At 37.2% G+C, this 24575-nt stretch overlaps 1 protein-coding gene across 2 annotated transcripts in view; it reads right to left on the minus strand.

Moving 5' to 3' along the window:
* Positions 1-1909: 1909 nt before the first annotated feature.
* LOC148071275 (metabotropic glutamate receptor 4-like) overlaps positions 1910-24575 on the minus strand; it is a 232898-nt gene continuing 210232 nt past the window's right edge. For both annotated transcript variants that reach the window (XM_087800960.1, XM_087800961.1), the window contains exons 10-11: positions 7031-7277; positions 1910-3418 (exon numbers count right to left, since the gene is read on the minus strand). In XM_087800960.1, the coding sequence (XP_087657086.1) occupies positions 3369-3418; positions 7031-7277 (297 nt within the window). In that variant the 3' untranslated portion in view covers positions 1910-3368. The remainder of the gene's footprint in view (positions 3419-7030; positions 7278-24575) is intronic.

The following is a 24575-nucleotide window of genomic DNA, read 5'->3' on the forward strand; positions in this document are numbered from 1 at the left end:
ACCTATGATTTAGAAGATGGCTGTAATAGTCTTAACCGCCAAGGGAGTTGTTGTTTTTCTTGCATAAAGTTTATATTTATTCTCATATTATATCATCAACACACACGGTCTCACAGCTTTTTTATCATATATATATGTGTGTCTTAAGATTGAGATAATTGGAAGGTACCGTGTGTGCAGTTTTATGATTCAAAATAGATTTTATAATATTTATTTATGCTAATTATTGTAGAGCTGCCTTCACAAGAAAGCCATTAGCAGACCTTAATTGGATTTTACACAGCCTGTCATAACATGTTTAACGTTATAAATGAGCAAAAAATATCAGGTCCATCAGTTTGCTCGACAAAAGACGTCTTATTTTAATGTTGAATCCTGCTGTCTGAGTGTGCCGCCTATTTCGAAATTTAGAATATACCACCAAGTTACAGTAGGTCTTTCCATTTGCAAGATGGTTCGCATGCAACAAAGAGAAATATCCTAATGGAATTTAGTTTTTTCTTTTTCATGCAGATACAATATATATATAAATATATATATATATATATATATGTAAAATCTCCTTTTAGGTTGTGCGGAGCAGTGGTCCCCATCCTTTTCTGCACCGTGGACAAAGTTAAATGTCAGGATTATATTCAGGGACCCACATTCAGATAGAATAAATACTGGTGGAAACTAGAAGTTTGTTTATTTGCATCTATGTATATTTGATTGTATGCCGCAATAGTGTTGTGTATGTGTGTGTTTTATAGCTTAGACACTTTGTGTCAATGTGTGAGTTTGTGTTATAGAAGTTTTTATATAGAATGAGGACTCTAAAAGAGAAGTTTTGCTTCTAAATATTTTGTGTTATTTACACTAAAAAGTCACATGCTAATGTTTTTCTGGGACTCCTGTGTTTGTCTTATGTGTGTTATATAGTATATAGTTTTAACTGTTTATTGTTTTGTGACTCTGGTGTAGAAAGGCGCTTTAGAAATAACCTTTACCTACTAACTTAAGTTTATTATTTTAATGAAACACCTTTCATGCAGTAATAATCAATGAAATCGATTATTTATTGAGTTTTCTTCTTTCTTTGTGGCTCGCTTACAAATGTCTTCAGGACCGGGGACTGGGGAACAATGGTGTAGAGCAGGGGTCCCCAACCTTTTTTTTGCACAAGGGACCGGTTTACTGTTGGCGAACCGGATGAAAGATGAAACAAAAAATAAAAAGGCATGACCTGGAAAAAACCTTATCGTGCATTAAAATGCATCTCCTCATAACGCTGATTCGGCACGACACCAGGTTTCTCTACAACAACAGATAGAGTTTGTGTTTTAATATTTTTCACCGTTTTTCTTTTTATTAAACTTAACTGAAGTAGTACCTTGGCAGTCACGGGCTTATATGACTTTCGAGAAAATCCTGTCTTTTGAAAAAGGTAAAACATCTTTCAGACAATTATATGTGATACAACAGATATTAAATAATGTCTTCTTATTCTTTAGGTTTAACACTAGAGTTTCCTTACCCCATGTGTGAATAAGTCAAGTGATTTATTCAAGTACTGTCTCATCACTTTCTCAAAACAAAACTTTCTTTTTAATGAAATAAATATCCCAAAAACCGATAAAAGAGGCTGAAATCTAAACCTTCTCCAGGAGTCAGTTCTGCTTACATCTATTTTAGTAATAGTATCGTATACTTTTTCATAAATCCCCATTTCCGTGTTCAACCAGGAAAAACTTACCCAGAAACAACCAAAACACAAGAAGTTGACGGTTAGCTTTTAAAAGATTTTTAATAGAAATAAAGTTTTTGTATAAAAAAAGACCAAATAAAAAACAAAAAAACAAACCAAAACATGCTTCACACACTTCATTAGTTTTCATGAGGTTTTACAAATACATAGCCAGGCACTGTATCTTTTTTTGTACATTTTTTCCCAATTTTTAAGTATATGTCAGGACATAAAGCAGACATCATCAATCTATATAATAACATACATTAACTTGCCACTTAATTTTGGTCAGCACTCACGTTTTTATTTCGGCAACACAAATGATGTTTCGGAAAAGTATTACGATGTCGAGACATGAAAAGCAGCATTTAACTCACAACACAAATGAGCCAACAAAGTTTTTCCCCAAGACATCGGAGGGCTTTTTCTACTGCAGGATATTCTGTTCGGCAAGCACAGGGGTGAACGATAAAGTCATTGCATACTTTTAGCAATTAGATTTGAGTTTGTTTAGAGGCCATTAGACTTTGGGACTCCTCCCCACTCATCACCAAAGTGCCCGAGGAGGACTCCCCACCCCCCCGTGTATCACGGATATGTGTATCAGGACGTACGGCAACCGTCCTCCCAAGGTTAAGCTTCTCTTTAATTTCCCGTCTAATGGATCTGGAGAGCCTCTTGCTACATGTGACGGACAAGATAGGTGGTGGCAGTGATGGGAGGGGTCATCCTGGACGACGGTAGAAATCTCTCAAGCTAAAATGCTTTTTTTTAGTTTTAGCTATGAGCCAACGTTTAAAAGCACATTAGGTATGCAGATGGCAGTGGCAGCCTCAGGGGCAGCTGGTAATATCAATCGTGGCCTCACTTAAGCACAGATAAACACTCACTAGACCTTCACCATTTGAGAACATTTTTTTGAACGTACAACAGGCAGTGGGCCCCAAACAAATTGAACGACGCTGCAACAGAGTTTAAACGCATTCCAAATATATATTTTTTGTACTTTTCTTTTCTTATAACAACACAACACAGGATGTTGAAAGTGGCATGCTGAAAATTGGCAGAGACCCTCTTGTGGACTTCCCTCTTGGATGACGGTGGGGGCAGAATTCATTTGTTACATTTTTATTCGAGATGATGTTCAGTCGTTTTGGGTGAAATAAGAAACACACACTTGTTAGAAACGCATGAAGAATGTTTGAGTAATCCGCTGTGAGGGCTTGAGAGATGAAGTGTAGTCTGAAAACACCTGAACGTATTCGTGAGTTTTCGTTCAGTCAGTCGTCTTGAGATGACAGAGAGGTGGGCGTAGCTGAAATGTGAACACCATCTGAAAGCTCCTCTCTTCAGGCCTCTGCCATGCATTTTTTTTTAAATATACTTTGTAGATAGATATTTATTCCTGTGAGGCTGACAGAAGATGGTACCATTCAATAGTCTCTTTATCTGTTCCTGGTTCCCTGCACCTCATTGTGGTCTCTCCTCATCATGTCTCGTCTTTGGGAAATGCTTTTATGATCTCCAACATTGATCTCTTGCACATTGAAACATCCATTTTATTTTCCATCAGCGGCTGCTGCATGTTTTTTTTTTTTCCCATCAGGTGGAAATCCAGAATAGAGATAAGAAGCTTTGTCTCTTAGATTGCATGGTTGCTGTAGCTGATGTATGTTTGCTTCGTCGGAAAACCTGTGAGAGAACAGAGTAAAGAGATGGTTTAGAGAGAGAGCAAAATCAAGTTCTGTTTGAAAAAGGAAAGAAATGGAGATTTGTTGTATTGGTTTTAAAATAGAAAATCACATCAAAGACCCTAAAACTATAAATATGAAACATTTATATATACTCCAAAAATGTGAAAGGTTTTCTATTTACCAACACATAGAAACACATATTTTTGCTGGCATTGCTTGTATTTGACAGACATTTCTCTAGTTCAACACTGAAGAAAACTGACCAGAAACCTTCAACTGAAAAAAAATTCTGAATTTAGGAAAATGATGTCACAACACGATCTGGAGCCTACAATCCATGTGTTTGTGTCTTCTCGCCTGGACTATTGTAACAGTTTATTTTCATGTCTTAACAAGAAGGATTTGTCTCGCCTGCAGTTGATACAAACTCTGCAGCGAGAATTCTGACCTGCTCTAGTAGAAGAACTCACATTTCTCCGATCCTTAAAACTCTTCACTGGCTGCCAGTTTCTTTCAGGATCAACTTTAAAATTCTGGTTCTTACTTTCAGATCTATTCATGGTCAGACCTTCCATCAGTGATCTGATCCAGCCTTACACCCCAGCTCGGGCTCTGAGGTGTGTGGATCAGAATCTACTGATGGTACCTGAACACACTTCAGGACCAGAGGAGAGAAATCCTTCCAGGCTGTTGCTCCTAAGCTTTGGAACAATCTTCCTCTCCCTCTGTGTTTGGTGGATCTACTGACTCCTTCAAGAAACACCCTAAGACACTTTTATTTGTTCAGGCTTTTCCTTGATTTTCCTGTGTTTGTCTTACAAATGTTTGTCTTATATGTTTGTCCGATATGTTTGGTTGATAATTGTTATTAAATAAATTCATGTTGATTTATGCATTTATCATGGAAAGTATTTGTTTGTTCTAAATCAAGTGAAAGATTAGCATTGATAATAAGGAAACTCTCTGAAAGGGATGAAATAATTCTATGTGTTGGTGTGAACTGGACAAACATTGAGCTCCCCTGTTGTTATCTCGAAAACCACTCTCTGTGTTTTACCACCACCACTTGTGTTTACAGTGCAACCCCCCCACAACCCCCAACGCACCATCGACAGCCCACTCCATGTTCTTTCCCATCAAGACTCCCGGCTCTCTGGTGACCGTGTTAGCTGATTTGCTGAGGTGGAGCAGATAAATCTTGACATATGGCCACTAGATCTAGTCATCTGGGCGAGCTACCTCCCTTAACCTCCCCCCAGCCCGCCACCCCAACAAGATTTTTTCCAATTTCATCAAACCAAATATCCACAGCAGCGGTGACATTGACAAATGGTGCTTATTCAAATGGCCGTGCACTTTACTGGCCCCCGTAAACTGAAGCACCATCAGGATAAATGGCTATCAATATTCGCATCCTTCTCGCTTGTTCAGGCACATATGCCATGACAAAAAAAAAGTCTTGTTTCCTTTTCTTCTCGACTGGCGTGAGGGGATGGAGAACTTATTCTCAGCATGCTTTTTCTGTGGAATCTGGAATTTTGCGTACATCAAAAATTTCTCGCAAGTGATACTGTCTGCTGTAAAAAACAGGTTCACGCTTGAGTCTCTCTATGTAGTGAATCAAAGTATCACTTCTGATTATATTTATTCCGATTTTTTTTGTAAGCCAAATAAAGGCTGTTTAATGTGTCAGACCACACAGTATTTTCTACAGAATATTCTTGTTTTATTGCAATTGTACTGGTTTAGGAGTTTTCGTACAGCGACCAAGCCAAACGGTTAAACCCGGTCAGGTTTCTGAGCAACATAAATTGCCTGCCTATTACTTTTAACATATGCAGAACTCACTGAGATCTGTGAGATTTATGGAGCCTATAAGTGGAAGCCACTGCTCGCTCCAGACTCATTCACATGAGTGCGGCTCAGCGACAACCATGAATCTCTGTCAGGTAATCAAGCGAGGACAGAGAAGGTAACGACTCCTTTAACGAGCCCGTCTATATACGATTGTTTGTCAGTGCAAACGTGTCCCTCGCTTGCTGGTGAAAATCAGCCAATTCAGAGATTGAGCTCAGACTTCTGAAACGAACCAATAGATTGGAATTCAAAAGAGAAGTAAAAATCTGGCAGTTTTGTATGTTTAACTTTGGTATTTTATTCTGTATTTTTATTAACACAACACAGTCCCGGAAGCTACAGCAACTTTTCTTGTACTCTGGGATGAGAAGTTTCTTATAATAACTAGTTGAGAAAAGGGCTTCACTGACGTCTTGTGACAAGTTAGTTAAGACCATAAATCTGTGGTCATTTCCCGATCCCTTAGTTAAAGATATCTTCAAGTGAAAATTAATGAACCTCTTTATAAATTCTAAAAATGATACAAGTTGCTTTTATTTATTTATTTTTAAATAAGCCTATTTGTTATTTTTTTCAACAAATGAAACCCCTGTCGACTGTCTTGCCTTATTGGTTTTGTGTGATTTCTGATGAGTCGGTGAGGCTTCATGAAACAGCTGATGTGGTATCATGATACAGTGACTTCACTTTGAAAGGCCACTAGATGTCACTGCTTTTTAATCTTTGGCTCTGATCTACTAATCCAAGGAAGTCTGGTATAATTTTCAAACCAAGAGTGCCATCTAGTGGTTTTCTCAAAATTTCGATCATGAAACCTCATCAGGTGTTTCATGAAGCCTCAGCAACACATCACTATAGGACAGTGTTCAGAAGCTTGGTGTCACTGTCAATCCAGAGATTGCAGTAGACCCCTGCCTTTATCAAGGCAACCTTTTGCCATTTGTAATGTCAAATCTAAAAACTGAATAGACAAATTATTAATTTATACCAGACGACAGTCGCACAAATTCCTATGATTGCTGTTGACTTAAGGGAGAAGATATGGTCCCGTGTGTAACATTAAGCTTCATCTTCATCTTCCTTGACCAACGTTTTCATGTATCTAAATAGTTAATTGCAAGAAGTTATCTTTGCTCTTTTCAACAGGAACGATGTGTGACTGTGAGATATTTTCGAGCATCACTTGTGAATCATTTCAGTCGCTCTGCCTTTGCATATTGTGAAACCAGGGATAAGTACAGATGGTTCCATTATAGCTTCGGTTCCGAGGTATAAGGCTGATAATCAGACTGAACCACCGTGATTTCAAGGGTTTTATTTCTGTTTCGGTTTAATTTTTCCCGGGTGAAATGATGTATTTAACATTTGAAAATGGTTAAAGACATGAGGGACAAATGTGTTGCTGCCCTTCATTTTGGCTCAACTCCCTCTATCCACATTTGTCCGGCAAAGCCATTCACTCACTTCATTACAAAGGCACAATTCTTCCCCAAAAGAATACCAATAATAACAGAAATAAAAGCAAGTCCACTATTTTGAAATAAACAACAGCTACACTATTCTGCTAATAGGTAAGACAGCTATTTTAGCTTTTTATTGAGGTCACAGTTGTTTTCAGTCATTTAAAAGAAAGAAGTGATGTGTCACTCTTTGAATTGACTCACTTTTGAAGTAATTTTGAATTAAATAACTTGTTTTATATGATTTGAATTGGGAGAGGTTTTAGCTTCAATGGTACGACTGTGGATCTCACCCTGCGTCTCCAGGCTCTCACACAGCTCCGTCTTGGCTTCTCCGTTGGGTCTGAGTCCAGCTTTGGGGTTGAACTTGTTGGACATGGTGGCGGCGGTCACCACGGCCTTTAGGCTGCGGGTGCGTTTGGGGACATTCTGTTCCGGGTGGAAGAGGACCACGTAGACTTTGGGCATGTAGAGCAAACCCAAGGAGACGGAGGCGCTCAGACTCACGGAGATGGTCAGTGTGGTGGTTTGGATGTACATCTGCGAGAGACAAGGACACGTTAAATAATCAATCACAAACATCTGGTTAGTTTTGAAGAACCTGAGGGAAATTATATACTGCGTGATGGAGAATTAGAACATTCCAGCTCCAATATTAAATGTTAGGGGGAACAATTAGAGGCTAAATAGACGACCCATGTGAAATTCATATACATGAAAAAATATTTAATAATCAATCAAGTGATACTCATCTCTTGAGATATTTCTATCAAGTGATACTCATATCTTGAGATATTTATATCAAGGGATACTCATATCTTGAGATGTTTCTATCTAGTGATACTCATATCTGGAGATATTTATATCTAGTGATACTCATATCTGGAGATATTTCTATCAAGTGATACACATAACTTGAGATATTTCTATCTAGTGATACTCATATCTTGGGATATTTCTATCTAGTGATACTCATATCTTGAGATATTTCTATCTATGATACTCATATCTGGAGATATTTCTAACAAGTGATACTCATATCTTGAGATATTTCTATCTAGTGATACTCATATCTTGAGATATTTCTATTAAGTGATACTCATATCTTGAGATATTTATATCAAGGGATACTCATATCTTGAGATGTTTCTATCTAGTGATGCTCATATCTGGAGATATTTCTATCTATTGATACTCATCTGGAGATATTTCTAACAAGTGATACTCATATTTTGAGATATTTCTTTTTAGTGATACTCATCTCTTGAGATATTTCTATCTAGTGATACTCATATCTGGAGATTTTGTATTTGATAGTATTAATATCTGGACATGTGTATCTCTTGATATTCAAACCTGGAGATATTGGTATCTTGTTATATGTATATCTCTTAATATCTGTATCTCTTGATAGTCATATCTGGTAGTATTTATATATGGAGATATTAGTATCTGGTGGTATTCTACTATCAAGATACTTGTATCTAATGATCTGATTTAGGTCCGACTAGTACAGGGATTCTGTACAGTTTAGCCACAAAAGGTATTATTTTAATTATTTTAACACTTGGACTTCGGCGGTTGAGGAGATTCAGTCTTACAGATTGAATTTTTTGATGAGCAGTTTAGATATGAATATCACAAGATACGATTATCTCAAGATTAGATTATTTTGAGATGTTTTACTGTAACAAGATTTAAAAAAGAATAACATCCATGGCTTCGTACCTGAATTACCCGAAGGAATGTTTTTAATTCCGGACCTTCAAAAAATAATAACACAACTACTACATAACATGTAGTACAGAAATTATATGGAATCTTAAGGAGACCTAATAAACAATGTGTAGTATATGTATTTAGTATAGTAATTAATCAAATAAGTTTAAACAAAATACAAAAAATAAAAAACAAATACAAAGATAATCGAAGTACCATGATACTTTTGCAGCTTTATTAGTACAAATTATAAAAATGAACAAAGTTTGACACATAAGTAATTAAAAATGGGTTTTAAATTGGCCCACATACAGAAGTATAATTATAAATGAGTGACAGTAATAGATCCAAATGTTGGCTAAAAGCTGTAATTCTGAACAACAGTCGTTATATTAAATTATAGCCATTACATCAAGTTTTTCACATTTTGACCTAAGACCTCATCCTACTAAGTTTACTTAGTGAGAGACTGTAAAAACTACAGTTTAATTTCATGTTGTATGTTCAGCATCTGCTGTGTCAGTGACCCATTTTCAGTAAAAGGGGGAAGATGGTTCCCTGCTGCTGAAAAAAGAAACATGAAGGAGACATCTTATAATTGCACACAGGAGAAAAAGTTTCTCAATATTTTTTTTATTTTTTTTTTGCGCCACATTCGCTGACTTGTTTGTTTAATTTTCTGCCGCGCTAGGTTTAATACGACCATCAGTTTGACCCGACTCAACAACACCACTTGATTGGATTCTATTCCTGCTCATAACAAGCCGGGCCCATTAAATCGGAAACAAGCTTGTGAAGAATTTTTTACACTTGGTCAAATCTTGTGAATCAACAGGGACGGCAGTTGTTTTCTCTCTCGGTGTTAATTGTTTACAAAGCTGCAGAATATTAATGAGTGCTCCCGAGGGAGGAGTTAACGAAGAAAAGAGCGATTCTGTTTGACTCATCTGCCCACTGGAATCACAAGCGGTGGAAATATCTGCACTCGAAAGTGCTTTTTTCTATTTCCATGAGTTTAATGAAACCACCAGAAATCTTAATCTCATTTCAAATAAATGAATATGTATGAGATGGTGCTCACATAAATGGATCGTATTTCCGTCCAAACTGCAGCCTCCACTATCAATAAAGCTTTTTTGTTTACCCTTCACAACGGAAAACAAAACTAGTCTGACATTGAAAATGTAAAATAGATTTAATGACTGTAGGAAGAGTTTTTGGCTGTATATAAAGTATAAATTAGATGCATTCTCATCAACACCATAACTCCATGTTCACATAACAGATAATCGGATATAATAACAATACAAAGGTTTTAATATAGCGCTTTTCCTGATACTCAAAGATGCATTAAAAAAACACAAAAACAAACAAACTAACAAGAAAGATACAGTTGGACAATACTTACAGTAATACAGTAAAACAGTGATTTCTTAGGTGTTGTAAGTGATGATTAAAAGGTGGGTTTTGAGAAGAATTATGGACAAATGTGTGGACATATAGATAATATGTAACTACATTAAATAAGGTTTTATCTGAAAAATCTTTTACAACAAAAAACATAAGTTTAAAATGTATAGACTGTGAATCCAGTTTAAATTCATGTTTTCGTTTGTTATTTCTGATTGCGTAAAGAAAAATCACGGACTCTGCTTCATTTAAATATGATTTAAATATGTAAATGAGGGCGTGAAAAGGGACGAACAAGCATGCAATTAAGTCTACGTTAATTGGGATGTACAAAGACAAATGGCTTTTTATTTGTGTGTATGTGCAGATTCAAACATCTGAATATTTTTGTACATGCACCATTTTCTAGATTTAGTCTCCGACTGTATTTAGTAGAAGTTCAACTGAAAAATAAACCCAAATAACAAACAATTGAACAAAATATTTCAATTTTTTTTATTTAAAAGATGATTAAAATGTTTCAAACAAGTATATATGAATATAGAAAGATCTGGAGTAATGAGAATGGATGTACAAAGGTTGATACATATTTTATTTTACACTAAATCAAATTAAAAGTTGCTCCCGTGAACAATAGAAACTCCAAACACGTAACTCACCGTGTGAACGGAGCATTGCCACATTTATGTTATACAGCGTCGCCTGTGTCAGCTCACAGCCACATCATGTCCCATTTGCCATATGCTCGAGGTACTTAAGGAACAAAAGTGGCCCAGAAACCGTGTCTTGAGGGAAATCTATCGTCCTCAATTTCTGTGACAAAATATCTTCTGAGATTGTAGTTCAGCAGAAGATGGTTCGGCCACGGAGACCGTTGTTCCTTCTTGAATACAAACTCAATAATCTTGTTCTTGTAACAGAGTCAGTCACACATCTGGTTTGATTTGGTTTTCGTGTCAATGGATTATCCACAAATCCAGCTCATTTGTCAGCAAGTCGACTCCATTATTTTAACATATTTATGCTTTTACGTTGGACATTCTGCAGCCCATCAAAAACTAGATCAGATGTTTAGAGTGTATGTCTTTAATGTGCTACCGTTAGTCATTACCGTGATATGTCGCACCTCTGAGGCTTTTAGTTTGTCTGTCATTTCATTTCATGCTTCATTGTGAAGCTCATTGTGCACTTTGGTAATGAACACAGGAAAATAAATTATACATTTTTTTGTTGTTGCCTTTCCTTTTTCTTTTTTGTCTGATGAATGGCGAAGGATGTTGAGGAACTGTTCCTGCTGACGTATTTATAATGAACATGTTGTTACACTGTCTTAAAGAGACCAGAGGTATTGTCAGAAGCTCGCTCTCTCGGAGGAGGTTTTAGGGTGCAGGGAAATGTGCTTTTACTGCATTAAAATATACTGATCGGCTGAAAGTAGTTTTACTCAAGCAATTGTACAATGCAAAAAAAAGACCCTTTCAATTAATAACTACCAAATATTTAGCTGGAGTCTATCCCAGTTCCTTCGGGAGAGAGGGGAGACCCTGGACAGGACACCAGTCACAGAGCACAAAAAGACAAACAACGATTCACACACCCCACTCATACCCACAGTCAATTTACCCAAAGTTCCCAATCAACTTCTGTAAGTTTTTGGACTCTGACCTCAAGGTCCAGGTGACCTGAAGGCCCTAAAACAAACATGTTTGTAGTATCCCTTGTGTTGTCTCTTGGAGATAACACAAGGGTTGATTGGAAATCGGATACAAATACAAATGTGTGGTACAAAGTGCCCTTAAATTTTTCAGTTTAAATTGTTTACTGATTGAAAAGTTTAAAAACAAAATGACATTCACTGATTTGAACCTCTATAATGACGATTCAAGTTTTTTTTCCAGGCTTTTAGCACTTTTTTTTCTCAGAGAAAATATGAGTTTTGTCATACAAATTCAACCCTTTCAAGGAGCTTTGGGAATTTTTATAATGTCGGCACCCAATTTTCAACTGAGAACTAAAGCGAAGCGACACTTAATTTAACCAAAAAGCAACATTGTGCTAATGGCTACTTTACATTTTAACCGTGGCTCACGATGAGAAAAGTGATTGATGTCACTCGGGAGACAGACAGGGGTCACAACATGCACGTGAGTGGCCTTGTCTCAAATTGCTTAAAAGCAACGACCTGCAGTGCGGCAACAGCCTCCGGTACAAACAAGCTTTGGCACCAAATTGAGTCGCAGCTGCTCGTCTGTTGGATGAAACCAGAGGCCAACTTTGGCTCCCAACATGCATCACCACTGGTCATGACCCCATGACCAGCCGGATGCATCTCCTACCTTATTTTGGAAGGTAGAGGAGACTGACAATGGTAGATCGCAATAGTATTTTTAACTATGAATAAATGTGTGACATTTCCTCTCCCTCCAGATTCTGTTGTCCATGTTCTCGTCTTTTATCTTAATTGTTAGTTCTCACACCCAGATTCAATCCCCTAGCAACAAATTCACTTTCTTTGGAGCCTTATGCTCCGACACCTGTACTGCATGTTGCCATGGTTACCAAAGTAGACTTTATCAGAGTTCGTTTTTCAATGTCAAGCTGCTTTCACTGAAAACATTTTCTAATTTCACAGACCTTCATTCATGTCACTTCGGATGCATGTGAATTTGTCAAGCTCGGTCTTGATCAGAGGAAACGGAGGATCTTTTGTGTTTTGTACGTTTAAATGTATAAACACTCCTAGAGTTTGAATGTCAAACCAAGTTTCCTCTGATCGTGGAGGACGATGTTAACAGACGCCACACGTACACTTACGGAGATAAACTTGTTGAAATTGTTTCATTAAAAAATGTCTCTTGTAAAAACACAAACAACAGCATCAAAGACATCTCCATATTCAACAGTGTGATGAACGCTAACTTCATCTATGATGGCAGCAGCATTAAACATCATTTTCCACCGTATCATTGACATGATGACATCATTATTCAAACCTAATTCATAGATAGCATGATGTCTGAACACCTCAACTATTCTGTTCACACACGGTATTTAAGATAAACAGTTTTTTAAAAAAAATATAAACCTCAACCATACCATTAGCATCACTTTGTGCAATTCTGATTGTTGCCATCTTGCATACATTTGAATCCTTTTACACCAATTTCTTTTTACCTTTTTTTTTATATATAGAGCAAACATACATTCTTCAGTTTCAATTGGTAAGTTCTTGTGGAATATATTTACATTACTACTATTTCAGGAGACCTCAGTACGTTAAATGAATAAAAAAAAACACACAATTAAAAAATTGGTCAGTAAAAGAATTCTTCTTTCTGAAATCTGACCCATAAAATTTTCTTGAATGAAAAACAATTGCAGAAAGAGTTCTATTATTCACCAGCGACCATTATAATCTTCCTGAGGGCGTGATTAGAATAGGTTTGACTTGAGAGTAACATCCAAATAATTCTTGAGCAGATTAATCAGGTGAGGATTAATATATCTTAATACAGTTTACAAATAAATTGCAAAAACGTGCAGCATTATTATTAAAACTGTAACAGAAAGATCTAATATGGTGTAATTGCTGAAAATTGAACTTGTTTTTATTTGAAAGAGTGCAACATTTTCCTAAAATAAAATTATATTTAAAAAATGCCAATCAAATCAATATTTGGTGTGACCACCCTTTGCCTTCAAAACAATTATTCTAGGTACATGTGAACACAGTTTTTCAGGAACTCCGTCTAGTAGGTTGTTCCAAACATCTTGGAGAACTAACCACAGATCTTCCGTAGATGTTTCTCAAATCCTTCTGTCTCTTCATGTAATCCCAGACAGACTCCATAATGTTGAGATCAGGGCTCCGTGGGGCCATACCATCATTTCCAGGACTTCTTCTTTATGCTGAAGATATTTCTTAATGACATTGGCTGTATGCTCAGGGTCGTTGTCCTGCTTTACAATACATTTTGGGCCAATCATACGCCTCCCTGATGGATAAGTATCTGTATTTCTCAGCATTGATAACATTTTTCTGCACCACAGATCCTATGCTTGCATAATTGAGTCGCTTGGACTTGTTTCCATGTAGATGGTTTTACCTGGTCCCACTGGTTTCTGTATAACTACGTTGTGTCTTGTTTATGTGCTCAGTCTTGCTATGGTGTATGACCTGTGACATGAAACTGTCTTCCACAACCTCAGCTTGGTAGCAGAGTTTGGCTGTTCTTCACCCAGTTTTAAGTTCTACACAGCTGTATCTTTTTCACTTGATGACTGTGTTTCAATCTACTTGAAAAATGTATGATCATTAGCAACTGTTTGGTATCATTGGTTGATCATACACCTCACTATAATCCTACAAAACCCCTCACTTTTTGCGAATGTACCTTTAAGAATTGATGCTGGTTTGAAGGCAAAGGGTAGTAACTACAAATATTGACTTAGAATTATCTTTTGTTCGCTCACTTTTGCATTTTGTAAATTGATAAAAATAAGCAATTGTTATTTATATTTTTGAAAGCATTCTTAGTTTACAGCATTTTTTCACACCTGCCTTAAAACTTTTGCACAGTACTGTATGTCGATTGTATGTATTTTAGACAAAACATTTCTCAGGGAAAATTAAAACAAAATCAAAGTGAGGCACCGGAATCTGGTTTGGCTACTACAACCAAAAGTTTGTCAGTACTGGTGACATACAAGTATTTGTTCGTATGCCTAGACTTCAGTGAATAAAATCTCAGCTATAGATCAAAGTCTGCTTCGCTGCACACGATCGAGTGTCAACCCAGCCACTGGTGTTTTGATATATGATACGTAAAAATAAATTTTCCCTCAGTCCCTTGAATTATATTAAATTATGCTTTAACATATGTCTGTAGAATTCTAATATTCATAAGCCTTTTTTTACATTGACAATCTCTGAGATGTTGAATTGAAATTAACTATTTAAACTTGAGTTTCCTGTGTGTTACATCAACTTTAAATATTTCATCAATTCCTTGAAAGCCCCAGAGTGTCTGACTTTTCATCTGTTTTACAGTGACAGCCCACAGTCAGTCAGCCCCTGCTGCTTTTTTCATCAAAGCGTAGTACCGTTTATCTCTCCAGATGTGACCTCCTTCAATATCTTGTTTGCTGTTATTATTTCTTGACTTTGGGCATCTCTTGTCCCAGCGGAATGATTGCATTTCATCCTCCAAACCCCAGTCGGTGTCAGGAAATGGTGGCTCAAGTGTGGAGAGAAGCCGTGTTGTGGGTAACGTTAACCACTTCACTGCTTCATGTGGAGCTCACAGCAGTCGTGGAGAGTCCTTTGATATGTAAGACGATCGTCACGCTCCAAAGAAAACAAGCATAGTTTTTATCTTTCCTTACATTTTCTGTGTCAAAAAAGGAAGATGCATCTATGCAGCATTGTGACGACAGCTGAGCATCTTTACTTCGACATACAACCCTTTGAGTGATATTGTTTAAGGACTGTTGGGCAGCACAAAACATTGCATTTGTCTCCTTTCAATAATACTTGAGCCATGATGAAGAGTAGAAGATACCTTGAACTATTGTCTTTCCTAAAACAAAAGGGAAGCATAAGTAGAGCAGGCGGAGAAAGACAGGAAATGTCTTCTCCCATGTGGAAAATAGTACCTTTGCTTATCCACGTCAAACAAAGATTCAATAATAGATGTGTTTAATTATGGTTTGCTTTAGTATCCCACAATACTAATGTCCAGATATTTATTTGTAAAAGGGAGAAGCCTGAACATGTAATGCTTGTAATTGTAACATGTAATTGATTTTGGATTTTTAAAGACGTTGCCTTTGGTTAAAGTACTGAACAAACGTTCATGTGCCAAAGTACAATGTAACATCACACTCACTACAAACTTCCTGGACCATCAAAGATGCCTGTTGAATAGATTAGAGATGTTTAATCAGTTAGAATAAGCCTAGTATTAACGCAAATCAACTGTTTTTTAAGGGTTTTAACCGGTTGAGCAAAAACCACCTCGGCAGCAGGTTTGGTTAGGATTTTCCGGGGTTCACTGCTGCGAAAACCCTGGTGTGAACGCTAAGGACTAGTTAGCCGGTTCAGATTGACGTCATACTTCCGGAGTCTAGGGTCAGCATCAGAGTCCTGTGCAAAATTCCTGCACGAGTGCAATTCCCACCAACTTCGATCTTGATCTTGATCTTGCGCTCTCCACTTTCGATTTGTATTAATGCCAGGCTATTCTGTACTCCTTGCAATGGACGCAGCTCCTTATATATTTATTTAGGGCTCAGGAGACGCAAAGAAATCTGGAGGGAGTGTATGGGAACAAGAACGGCATCTAGCGGTTTTATCACAAGAGGTTTTAGCCGGTTGAACCCTGCTAATTATGCAGAGACTTTACGATAGGCTTAGAATGAACGGGGTCTTCGATCAGCTGTGTATACTCCATTACAGCAAAAATGTTAGCACTGTCTTAGTTGTGGCCATTATTATTTTCACTACGTAACTTTGTTTGGAAAAATCAGGCAAGAGACGTTAATTTTAGGTTAACTGCTCTGACACTGAGAGGAGCCAGAAACATTTATTTGAATCCTACTAAATGCTGGAACATGTACTCAGAACAATATATATCAGTTTGTATTTGAATTCTTTACTGATCGTTTTTTGGCGTGAACAATCTCTTTTGAATCTCTGGAGGGATCAATAAAGTTTTTTATATCACTCCGTCTGTCTGTCCGTCTATCTTGTTTCTTATCTAAATAACCTTCTTTAACACCAACTCCTCACATCTTTTATCCAACTTTCCTTAATAAGAAAACTGAAACTTTATTGACAAACGGAGCCTCCGAAACAACAAACATAAATTCTATGTCACAGGTCCCCAACCCATTTTATGTACCGCGGACCGGTTAAATGTCTTTACAGACCTTCATTCTTCAATTATTTTCTCGGACCGACGTTTAGAGAGAAAAAAACACTCTGGACTGGTTACAACAAGATGTTTTTGGTAACAAAACGCCTTTTGATATCGAAGTCTCATGTGGGCCACTTAATATAAGTCAGGATTCGGCCTCAGAGCCTCGAGTTTAAAACAAAAAATAGTTGATAGGAAAAGAAGAAAGAAAAGCTAAGATTGAGAAATGCCCACCAAGAGCTTTGAACCTGAGCGTTCAGACAGTAGCCAATGAAAAACATAATAGTTTCCAACCTCCCTCACCAATCATCACAGTACCATCTGCAGATAAAGCCGCAGCTAAGTCGAAGAGGGAGGAAGTGGCTCTTGCCAACACTAATAACTGTGCTGGATGCAGGGAAAACAATGCAGATCAATCCTTACAAGAATGATTAAAGTATTTCATTGCCCTCAGAATCTCCACCGCTCTCCTGATGACTGATATCACAGGATTAACACGAGGGTTAAAAAAAAAACAATCGGTTTTTTACTCCGGGGAAGCAAGAAATGAACCGTCAACAAGGGGGAGTATAGAGATTCTGCATGTTGCTCTCAAACTGTTGATTCGCCTCGAGCGGAGAAATGCTGAGCAAAGACTGATCGCAGAATGAAAATCCAATACAATAGTGCGCTAATTAAGCCAATAAACAAACAGAAGCTACGGGGAAGTCGATAACAAAGGCGCGTCTCAAAGTATGTCAGCACAGTGGCTTTGACTTGCTCAGCAGTATAATGGAACAACGACGGGGTCAGGCATCAGAGGGGTTCGTCATCTATTAGTCTAATGAAGGGGAATCTGACTGCAAATGTTTCTTAATTGCTTTAGATATTTATGTTTTTCCATCTGCTTACATTTAGGATTCTCTCTGTCCTCAAGAAACGCTTAACAAGAGGTTGTATTATTTTTACATCTAAACCCCTGTAAAATGGTCTCCTGGGAAAATAGATTCTTATTTAATTAACTTGTTAATTACATTTCGAGTTTTAAACCAAAATGATGAAGTGGTTCACTTCAGAGAATCAATATTTTCAGTTTTAAAATAGGAAGGAAAGACATCTTGTTGGTTTCATTCTACCTATACAGTAGAAAAAAGGCGACTCTGAAAATAATTATAAAATTATATATTTATTTTAATAAGTTCCACTTTATTTCAAAATAACATGATTCACTGTTCAGCAAGTTCCTATAACTGAGCATTTCTTTATTGTGTTTCTGTCTTATATTAGGTGTGATACGTGAAGGACAAGGTTGAAAATCTGTACAATAAAAACATGTAATTGTTGGTAAAAAAGTCTTTAGCTGTGTTAGCTATTGTTTATAAAACTTGTTGAATAGCAGTTCATTGTATTATTTGAAAAGCAGTTGAGATGTTTTATGTTACATATGACCTCAATAGAAGACAAATATTAGAAGCAATCAGGATTAGGATTGTGTACCACAGACCATGATAAATCTTCAGATTATTTGTAGATCCAAATGGTAGTTGGAACCTGATTTCCATTCCTATTCCTTGTGTTTTGGTAAAAGTGGTAAACGATGAAGACAATGTAGAACAGGACTGCCTAAAAATCTTTGAATAGGACTTATTCACAAAAAACTATATCAGGAATTAACATTGTAAAAACCCAACTCTCCTGACTCACTCTCATGTTCCCCTATGAAATCTTGACGAAAGTTGAATACTTGATTTCCCAGAATGCTTTACTTCAATCAATAACTCACATAAGTGGCAGCAATTTCAAGTGTTCCAAATTCAACTTGTTTCCAGAAATAAAGTTTTTGAAAAAGGAAAATTATAACAAGCCTGTCAAGTTAGAAGTCTGACTCAAAGCTATGAACATAAAGGATAGACATTTGATATTATAATTGGTTTAAGGTCACAACAATTTCCCTTGTGGCAAGGAGAGTAATACAGAAGCTTCTTATAGAATGTACAATTTTAATTAAAGTAAGAACTGTTTCGGTTGCATCTTTATGAAGCAAAAACAAAGGTTAGACTTTTTTTTTTTAGACATTCCTATTCATTGTATTCCCAATGCTTTTGAACCAAAGCAATGATTAACATGTAAATACTGGGGGTTAAGCTAATCATTTCACCCAACACATTAGCCCAGTCATTTTTTCATCATAAATCATTTGGAAAGTATTTTAGTACTTGTTTTTTCCTGAAAGGTTATACTTCATTTTTCATAACTGTAAGTCTTAAATAACTTCCTTTGATTCCAAATCAGCCTCCTGTAAAGTTGCAGCCAGTTCAATCCCAAACCTGCTTTCACAAGTCCTTGAAGCTCCACCATCTCAGCGAGACAATAGTGGAAATCAAGCATCTTGTCATGGACTTGGGAGGAGCAGGAGGCGGAAGCAGGTAGCAAAGACGAGCCCAGAGTGTCGACAGCGCACTCCATCTTGACATCTGGTCGCAATGAACTCCTCATTACTTGCACTCCGACCGCCGCACTCAGGGTTTGTTTTCATTGTGGTGGCCTTGACAGTACCAACAGTAGGACGGAGACTTCATGGAAAACATGCTCTAATTCATCAGGCTGAGATAACCATCAGGGCCTCTTTGTGGAAGCTGATTGAATTTGAACTGAAAGCATTTAGCTGCAGCCTCATTCCCATGCAGGCCATTGTCCACGAGTCCTCCTCCTCCTCGTGCGAGCGAGACAGCTGTTGATTTAGGCTGTAGCTCCAGGTGGGCAGGTGTCTATTCTTGCAGCCTTCATAAAAAAAACACTGATCATGCCCCGCAGATAGCAGATGTCCCCGCACCGGCGATAGAGAAAGACTCCCATGGTATTTGTCACATTTATCTTGGCACCTGATGACAAAATAAAATGGCTGCGATTGCGAAGCGGAGACCTGACGTACGCTGTCCATGAGCTTATAGGCAGGGAGATAAGATGAATCAAAGCGGCAGGAAGTGGAGCAGTTAATTGCACTGCGACGTGACAGCGTAGGCTCGCAGGCTTTGTGTGATCTGCCATGTATTGTGCGATGATTACAAGGTGTGTTTGTGTCGTCAAGCTCCTTCCTTGAAATTACAGTGTTGATGAAGCCACATATAGATTCCCTCGAAAACATTCAAGCAGGCGGTTTAGTGCTGTAGTGTACAGATGTACAAAAAAATAAATATTATAAGGTCTTATAATACTATTAAAAAAAACACTGACAACCTTTATATTTTGTCTTTCTTTTAGTAATTTTAGTGTTTCGCTAATTTAAATAATGGTTAATGGTTATTCTCGTACTAAATGGAGCTCTTGCTTAAAACTAACTAACTATAAAACACCCATTTTTTTTAAACTTTCTACTAGTAATATAACCTTTTGCATATTTTTGTGGGAAATGTAATTTAAGCTTCTTTTCGTAGCGTAATGTTCCTAATGTATATTTCATATGTATAGCAATAGCGGCGTCTACTATCAAAAAAGCAATAGTTACATTAACTATCAAAATACGCAAAAGTTACATTTACAATCAAAATAAGCAATTGATGTACTATGAAACTAAACAAATTACATTTACTAGAAAAATAAGTCCAAAAACCGAAAATCCACAATAAATGGGCTGTATTTTTTTCTTGCATGGGTCAGTATTATTCTTGTTTTCTCTATAGAAATGATGGATTTATATAGATTCTTAAATTAAATGTATATGTGCAATGCTTTCGTATAATAAGATGAAACTCTAATCATGTAATATTAATTGGTGTTAAAAACATTTCTTAGATATTAAGTCATGATGGAATAATAATAATTTAGTTAAAAGAAGAATAAAATATCATAAAACTTCAAGCCCCATTAGACAATTGAATTACCAGAAACAAATAACTGTATTTTTATGTGGAGAACAACTTATTCTTTAGGCATTTTCCCATAAGAGAAGCCAACGTTCACCACCTTGACCTACCTTCCACATCCTTTGTGTCCCTAAACCATTAAACCATCCATCATGCCAGGTCTCACTACCTTCAAATAAAGCTTACCTTACACTCTCGCTACTTGTCTGACGTTATTGATCGCCACCGGTTCTACCTTATCTGCTTCTGAATCGTTGACTTCAAAGGGATGCAACTACTTTTACTACCTTTACTTCCTTTGTCTTAAAAATCACATTGTTTCTTATGAGTCCTTCATCTCTTCCGTGATAAGAGATTCTGTCTTTCACCATGAAGATCATGTTTCTAGATGTCTAGCATTATATTTTCAGGGAAGATATGAAATAAAATAAAATAAAAATGTAATTGATCCAATTCTTCCCCCTTCCTGGCCAAACCATCCACCCTGTTCTGGACATGGTATAAAAGCAGTCAATGTCTAAAAAAGCAAGCCGGGAATTTTTCCAGCGAAACGCCGCGCCTTGTATAAGAAGCACTAGAGACTCTCCTTTCAGAATGTCTTTGATCCGCCTTAAGAAGCTTGAAGATTGTGGTGTAGCACTAACACAGTAACTCGGTAATGGAGTAGCACATCCACTTTTGGTGGTAACCAGGCGTAATCATAATGGTCATCTCCACTGGGCCCACCATATACGCATGGTCTCCTCTGTATTCCCTTTCATCTCAGCAAGTCACTTTGAATCATTGACCTCAAACACTTTACTGCCTTCACTACCTTTTCTCCTTTTATCTTCAGATGTTTCTAACGTTTCTCCATTTTATACATCCAACCTTTTGCCTGTTGTTTTTTTTTCAGGGGATTCCGTCTAATATTTGGAGGTTAAATAACTGAGCTTTGTATTCATGTAAACGACACGAACAAATGATTGAAAAATGGAACAAAAAATTGAATATTATTTTTATTCGCTTCCCCTAATGTCTATATTAATGCTATTAATGTTTATTACATTTCGATGCAATTTGAAACAAAACATTATTGTAAAATATTCTGAATGTTTGTATATGATGTTTTTCATTTGTGAGCTGTTGTAGAAGTGGTAAAGTTCTTAGTTAAAGCATGTAGTATTATATTTTGTTTGGGAAAGGAGTGCGGGAAGTACAGATTACTTCGTGCCAGATACGATCTTTGACGGAGGGTTCAGCTAACCCTGACCCTGAGCCATTATAACTCATTCAAGTTTCTGTTTGGTTGAAACCTTTGGAGTAAAATAAATGAAGGCAACTGCGAAGAAGATATAACTGCTGACTTCCAGCTCTGTGCTTCAGAAAGAATTCAGACAGATATGTAAACTCTGTGTTCTTCTTTCTCACCTGTACAAGTAAAAGGTGTGATTTTGAGTCTTTAGGTAAATTCCAAATTCCTGAAGTATTTTGCTGACATTCCTGCCAACATGTTTTTAACGACAACAAAACAATTAAGTGTCTAATTTAGAGAGAAAAAGATGCTTTAAAACTAAGCATCATGAGTTGTTTTTTTCCCATAGTATGCAAAAGTAGAACATTCCTGTTCCTCCACTTGATACCCAGTACCTTGCAATCTAACATACCACCACATCTAAAATTCTAAAGTCTTATACGCATGTCTATAATTCTCTTTCATCTCCAGGGTTTGTGTAAGAATTATTAAACAAAGACACTAATGTTCACTGCTGCTGTTGACAGAGAATATCCCCATAACCGTCATCTATCTCTCCTCTGTGCACGATAACGAAGAGGCACGGCGACGGGAGTGTAACTCAAGGTTTAGATTTCAGCGAGGCAGAGCAGATTGTATCAAACGCGGAGTCGCTTGATGTCGACATGTGAAGTATCTTGTGTTATCGCACATTAAAAACCTGTGGGAGTCTGGAATATGCCGATGCTAATATCCGGAGTCACAGCAGTGTGGAATAATGTGGCGCTAACACAACATGAAGCATCGTACTGCTGGTCACATCCTGCAATATTAATGTGATTTACTGAACCACAGTCGTATGCAAATCCACCGCAATGCTGTTTAAGAGTTTCTTCAAATGTTTCCCACAAAGGTAACTTTCACAGCCAGTGTAACCACGCTGTATTGTGAGGCGTTTGTTTTTTCATAGGGAAGCAGGGAGAGGGGGTAGGATTAATTTGTTGAGTCTGTCAGACCCGCGCTGTCACCACTGATAGTGTCCATGCCAGACAGAAGCTTTTCTCTCGCCGCTGTCCCCTCGTAAAACCACTGAGCCGCTTTTGTTACGCTGCCAAAAGCTTTTTTTTTTTCAACTTGATCTACACATTTCCCCTCTGTCATTGTTGTAGCCCTTTGGCTTTGTACCCTCACAGGCCTTTCTGGATGTGAGGTCCAAGCTCTGCCCGGCTTTTTTCCATGTCCCTGAACTCAGGCGGACGTTCCTTCTAATGGACGTGATCCAAGTCCGTCATTTACGAGGTTGGGCACCTTGATTTGACAGGAACACAAGCGCAAGCTTTTGTTTGTGTAAACAGCTCATGTTTCTTTAATTCACTTTAGCACTGCATGAACACGAGTCACTGACCCGGATAGGGAACCAGGGACATACAATTTCAGTTTAAGTAAATAGGTCATTCCAACTGAAATGTGAGGAGATTTGATTCAATAATGAAGTAGACGAGTAATCAAACTAGGGATGTAGCAATATGCTAATTTCGTGATATCATTCGATAACATTAATTCTGCTCAAGATATGATTTAATACTATCATTTTTTCGATACAATTGCATAATTTTTGGAACTGTTTTAGTGGACACTGAAATTTAGTGACATCCTGTAATTGTTCCATTTGGATTATTTTAGATGAATTTATTAAATTGAAAGCTGGATATGCTCAAGTATCAACTTTAAAAGATGCTGGAATCAAAAGTATCCCCTCGACCACACGGGATCACAGGATTTCCTTGTAGCCAGCAGGCGGAAGTTTAATTGCAAACTATAAACAGACTTTTACTTGGGTATTTAACACTTATTTAACTATTGGCACACATTGTATGAGGGTGCATTTCTTGCTCAATACACTTTTGATTAAATTCCCATTCATAAGTGTTCATGATTTTGCATCATAGGGATATAGTTGACTTGTCTATTTATATTTCATTGTCTAATAAGAACTCGCTCGCCCGAACCGTAATAATAATAATAAAAATGTAAAAAAAGATCAACCGTTTTTTCTAGTCATGGCCTTCATTTTTTGATATCTGTATATACAGCATTTATTTTTCAGAGAATAACAGAGGTGAAGAAGAGAGTGCCGGCAGGGTGGAGAGGAGCTCTGACTCAAAGAAAGAAAGTAGACTTATAAGAGTCTTGAGAAATAAGAGAGGTCTATATGGGGAGTTTCTAAAAAAGACAATATCCTGAAATGAGTACATAAGATGGACCTGTGGAGGAAGTTGAAATGAAGTTAGGGAGGCCCATGTTAATACTTCTTCTTTACATGGCGCCTCATAACAGTACCAGTCCATAAGTTGGTCCTTTTAACAAATTCTTCACCCAACCCGGTTCTGGGACTACCGTTCTTCATGATACACTTAAAAAACGTTTCACTTATTAATTCTTAAGGTGAAAACCCAACTCCCCTGACTTATTCACATGTTGTAAATGTTGAAGTCTTCCTCTTGAAAATACAGTAGGTCATTCATCATGACGTTGCTTCGTATTTAAGTTATTACTTAATAAAGTTCTCTCCTGTCTGAAATCTCGCCAAACGAGATTACGCTTTAAATTAAACATTCTGATGTCATTGTGGTGGAGGTGTCCTCCCTAGAAGGCCTAAATCAGTTTAGTACCTACAAGTTAATAGTGAAACAAAATAAATATTTATGTAAACATGGTGAGAGTTACTTCTGCCTTT

This window comes from Callionymus lyra, chromosome 10, assembly GCF_982586985.1.
Source record: "Callionymus lyra chromosome 10, fCalLyr1.hap1.1, whole genome shotgun sequence".
Lineage (NCBI taxonomy): Eukaryota > Metazoa > Chordata > Actinopteri > Syngnathiformes > Callionymidae > Callionymus > Callionymus lyra.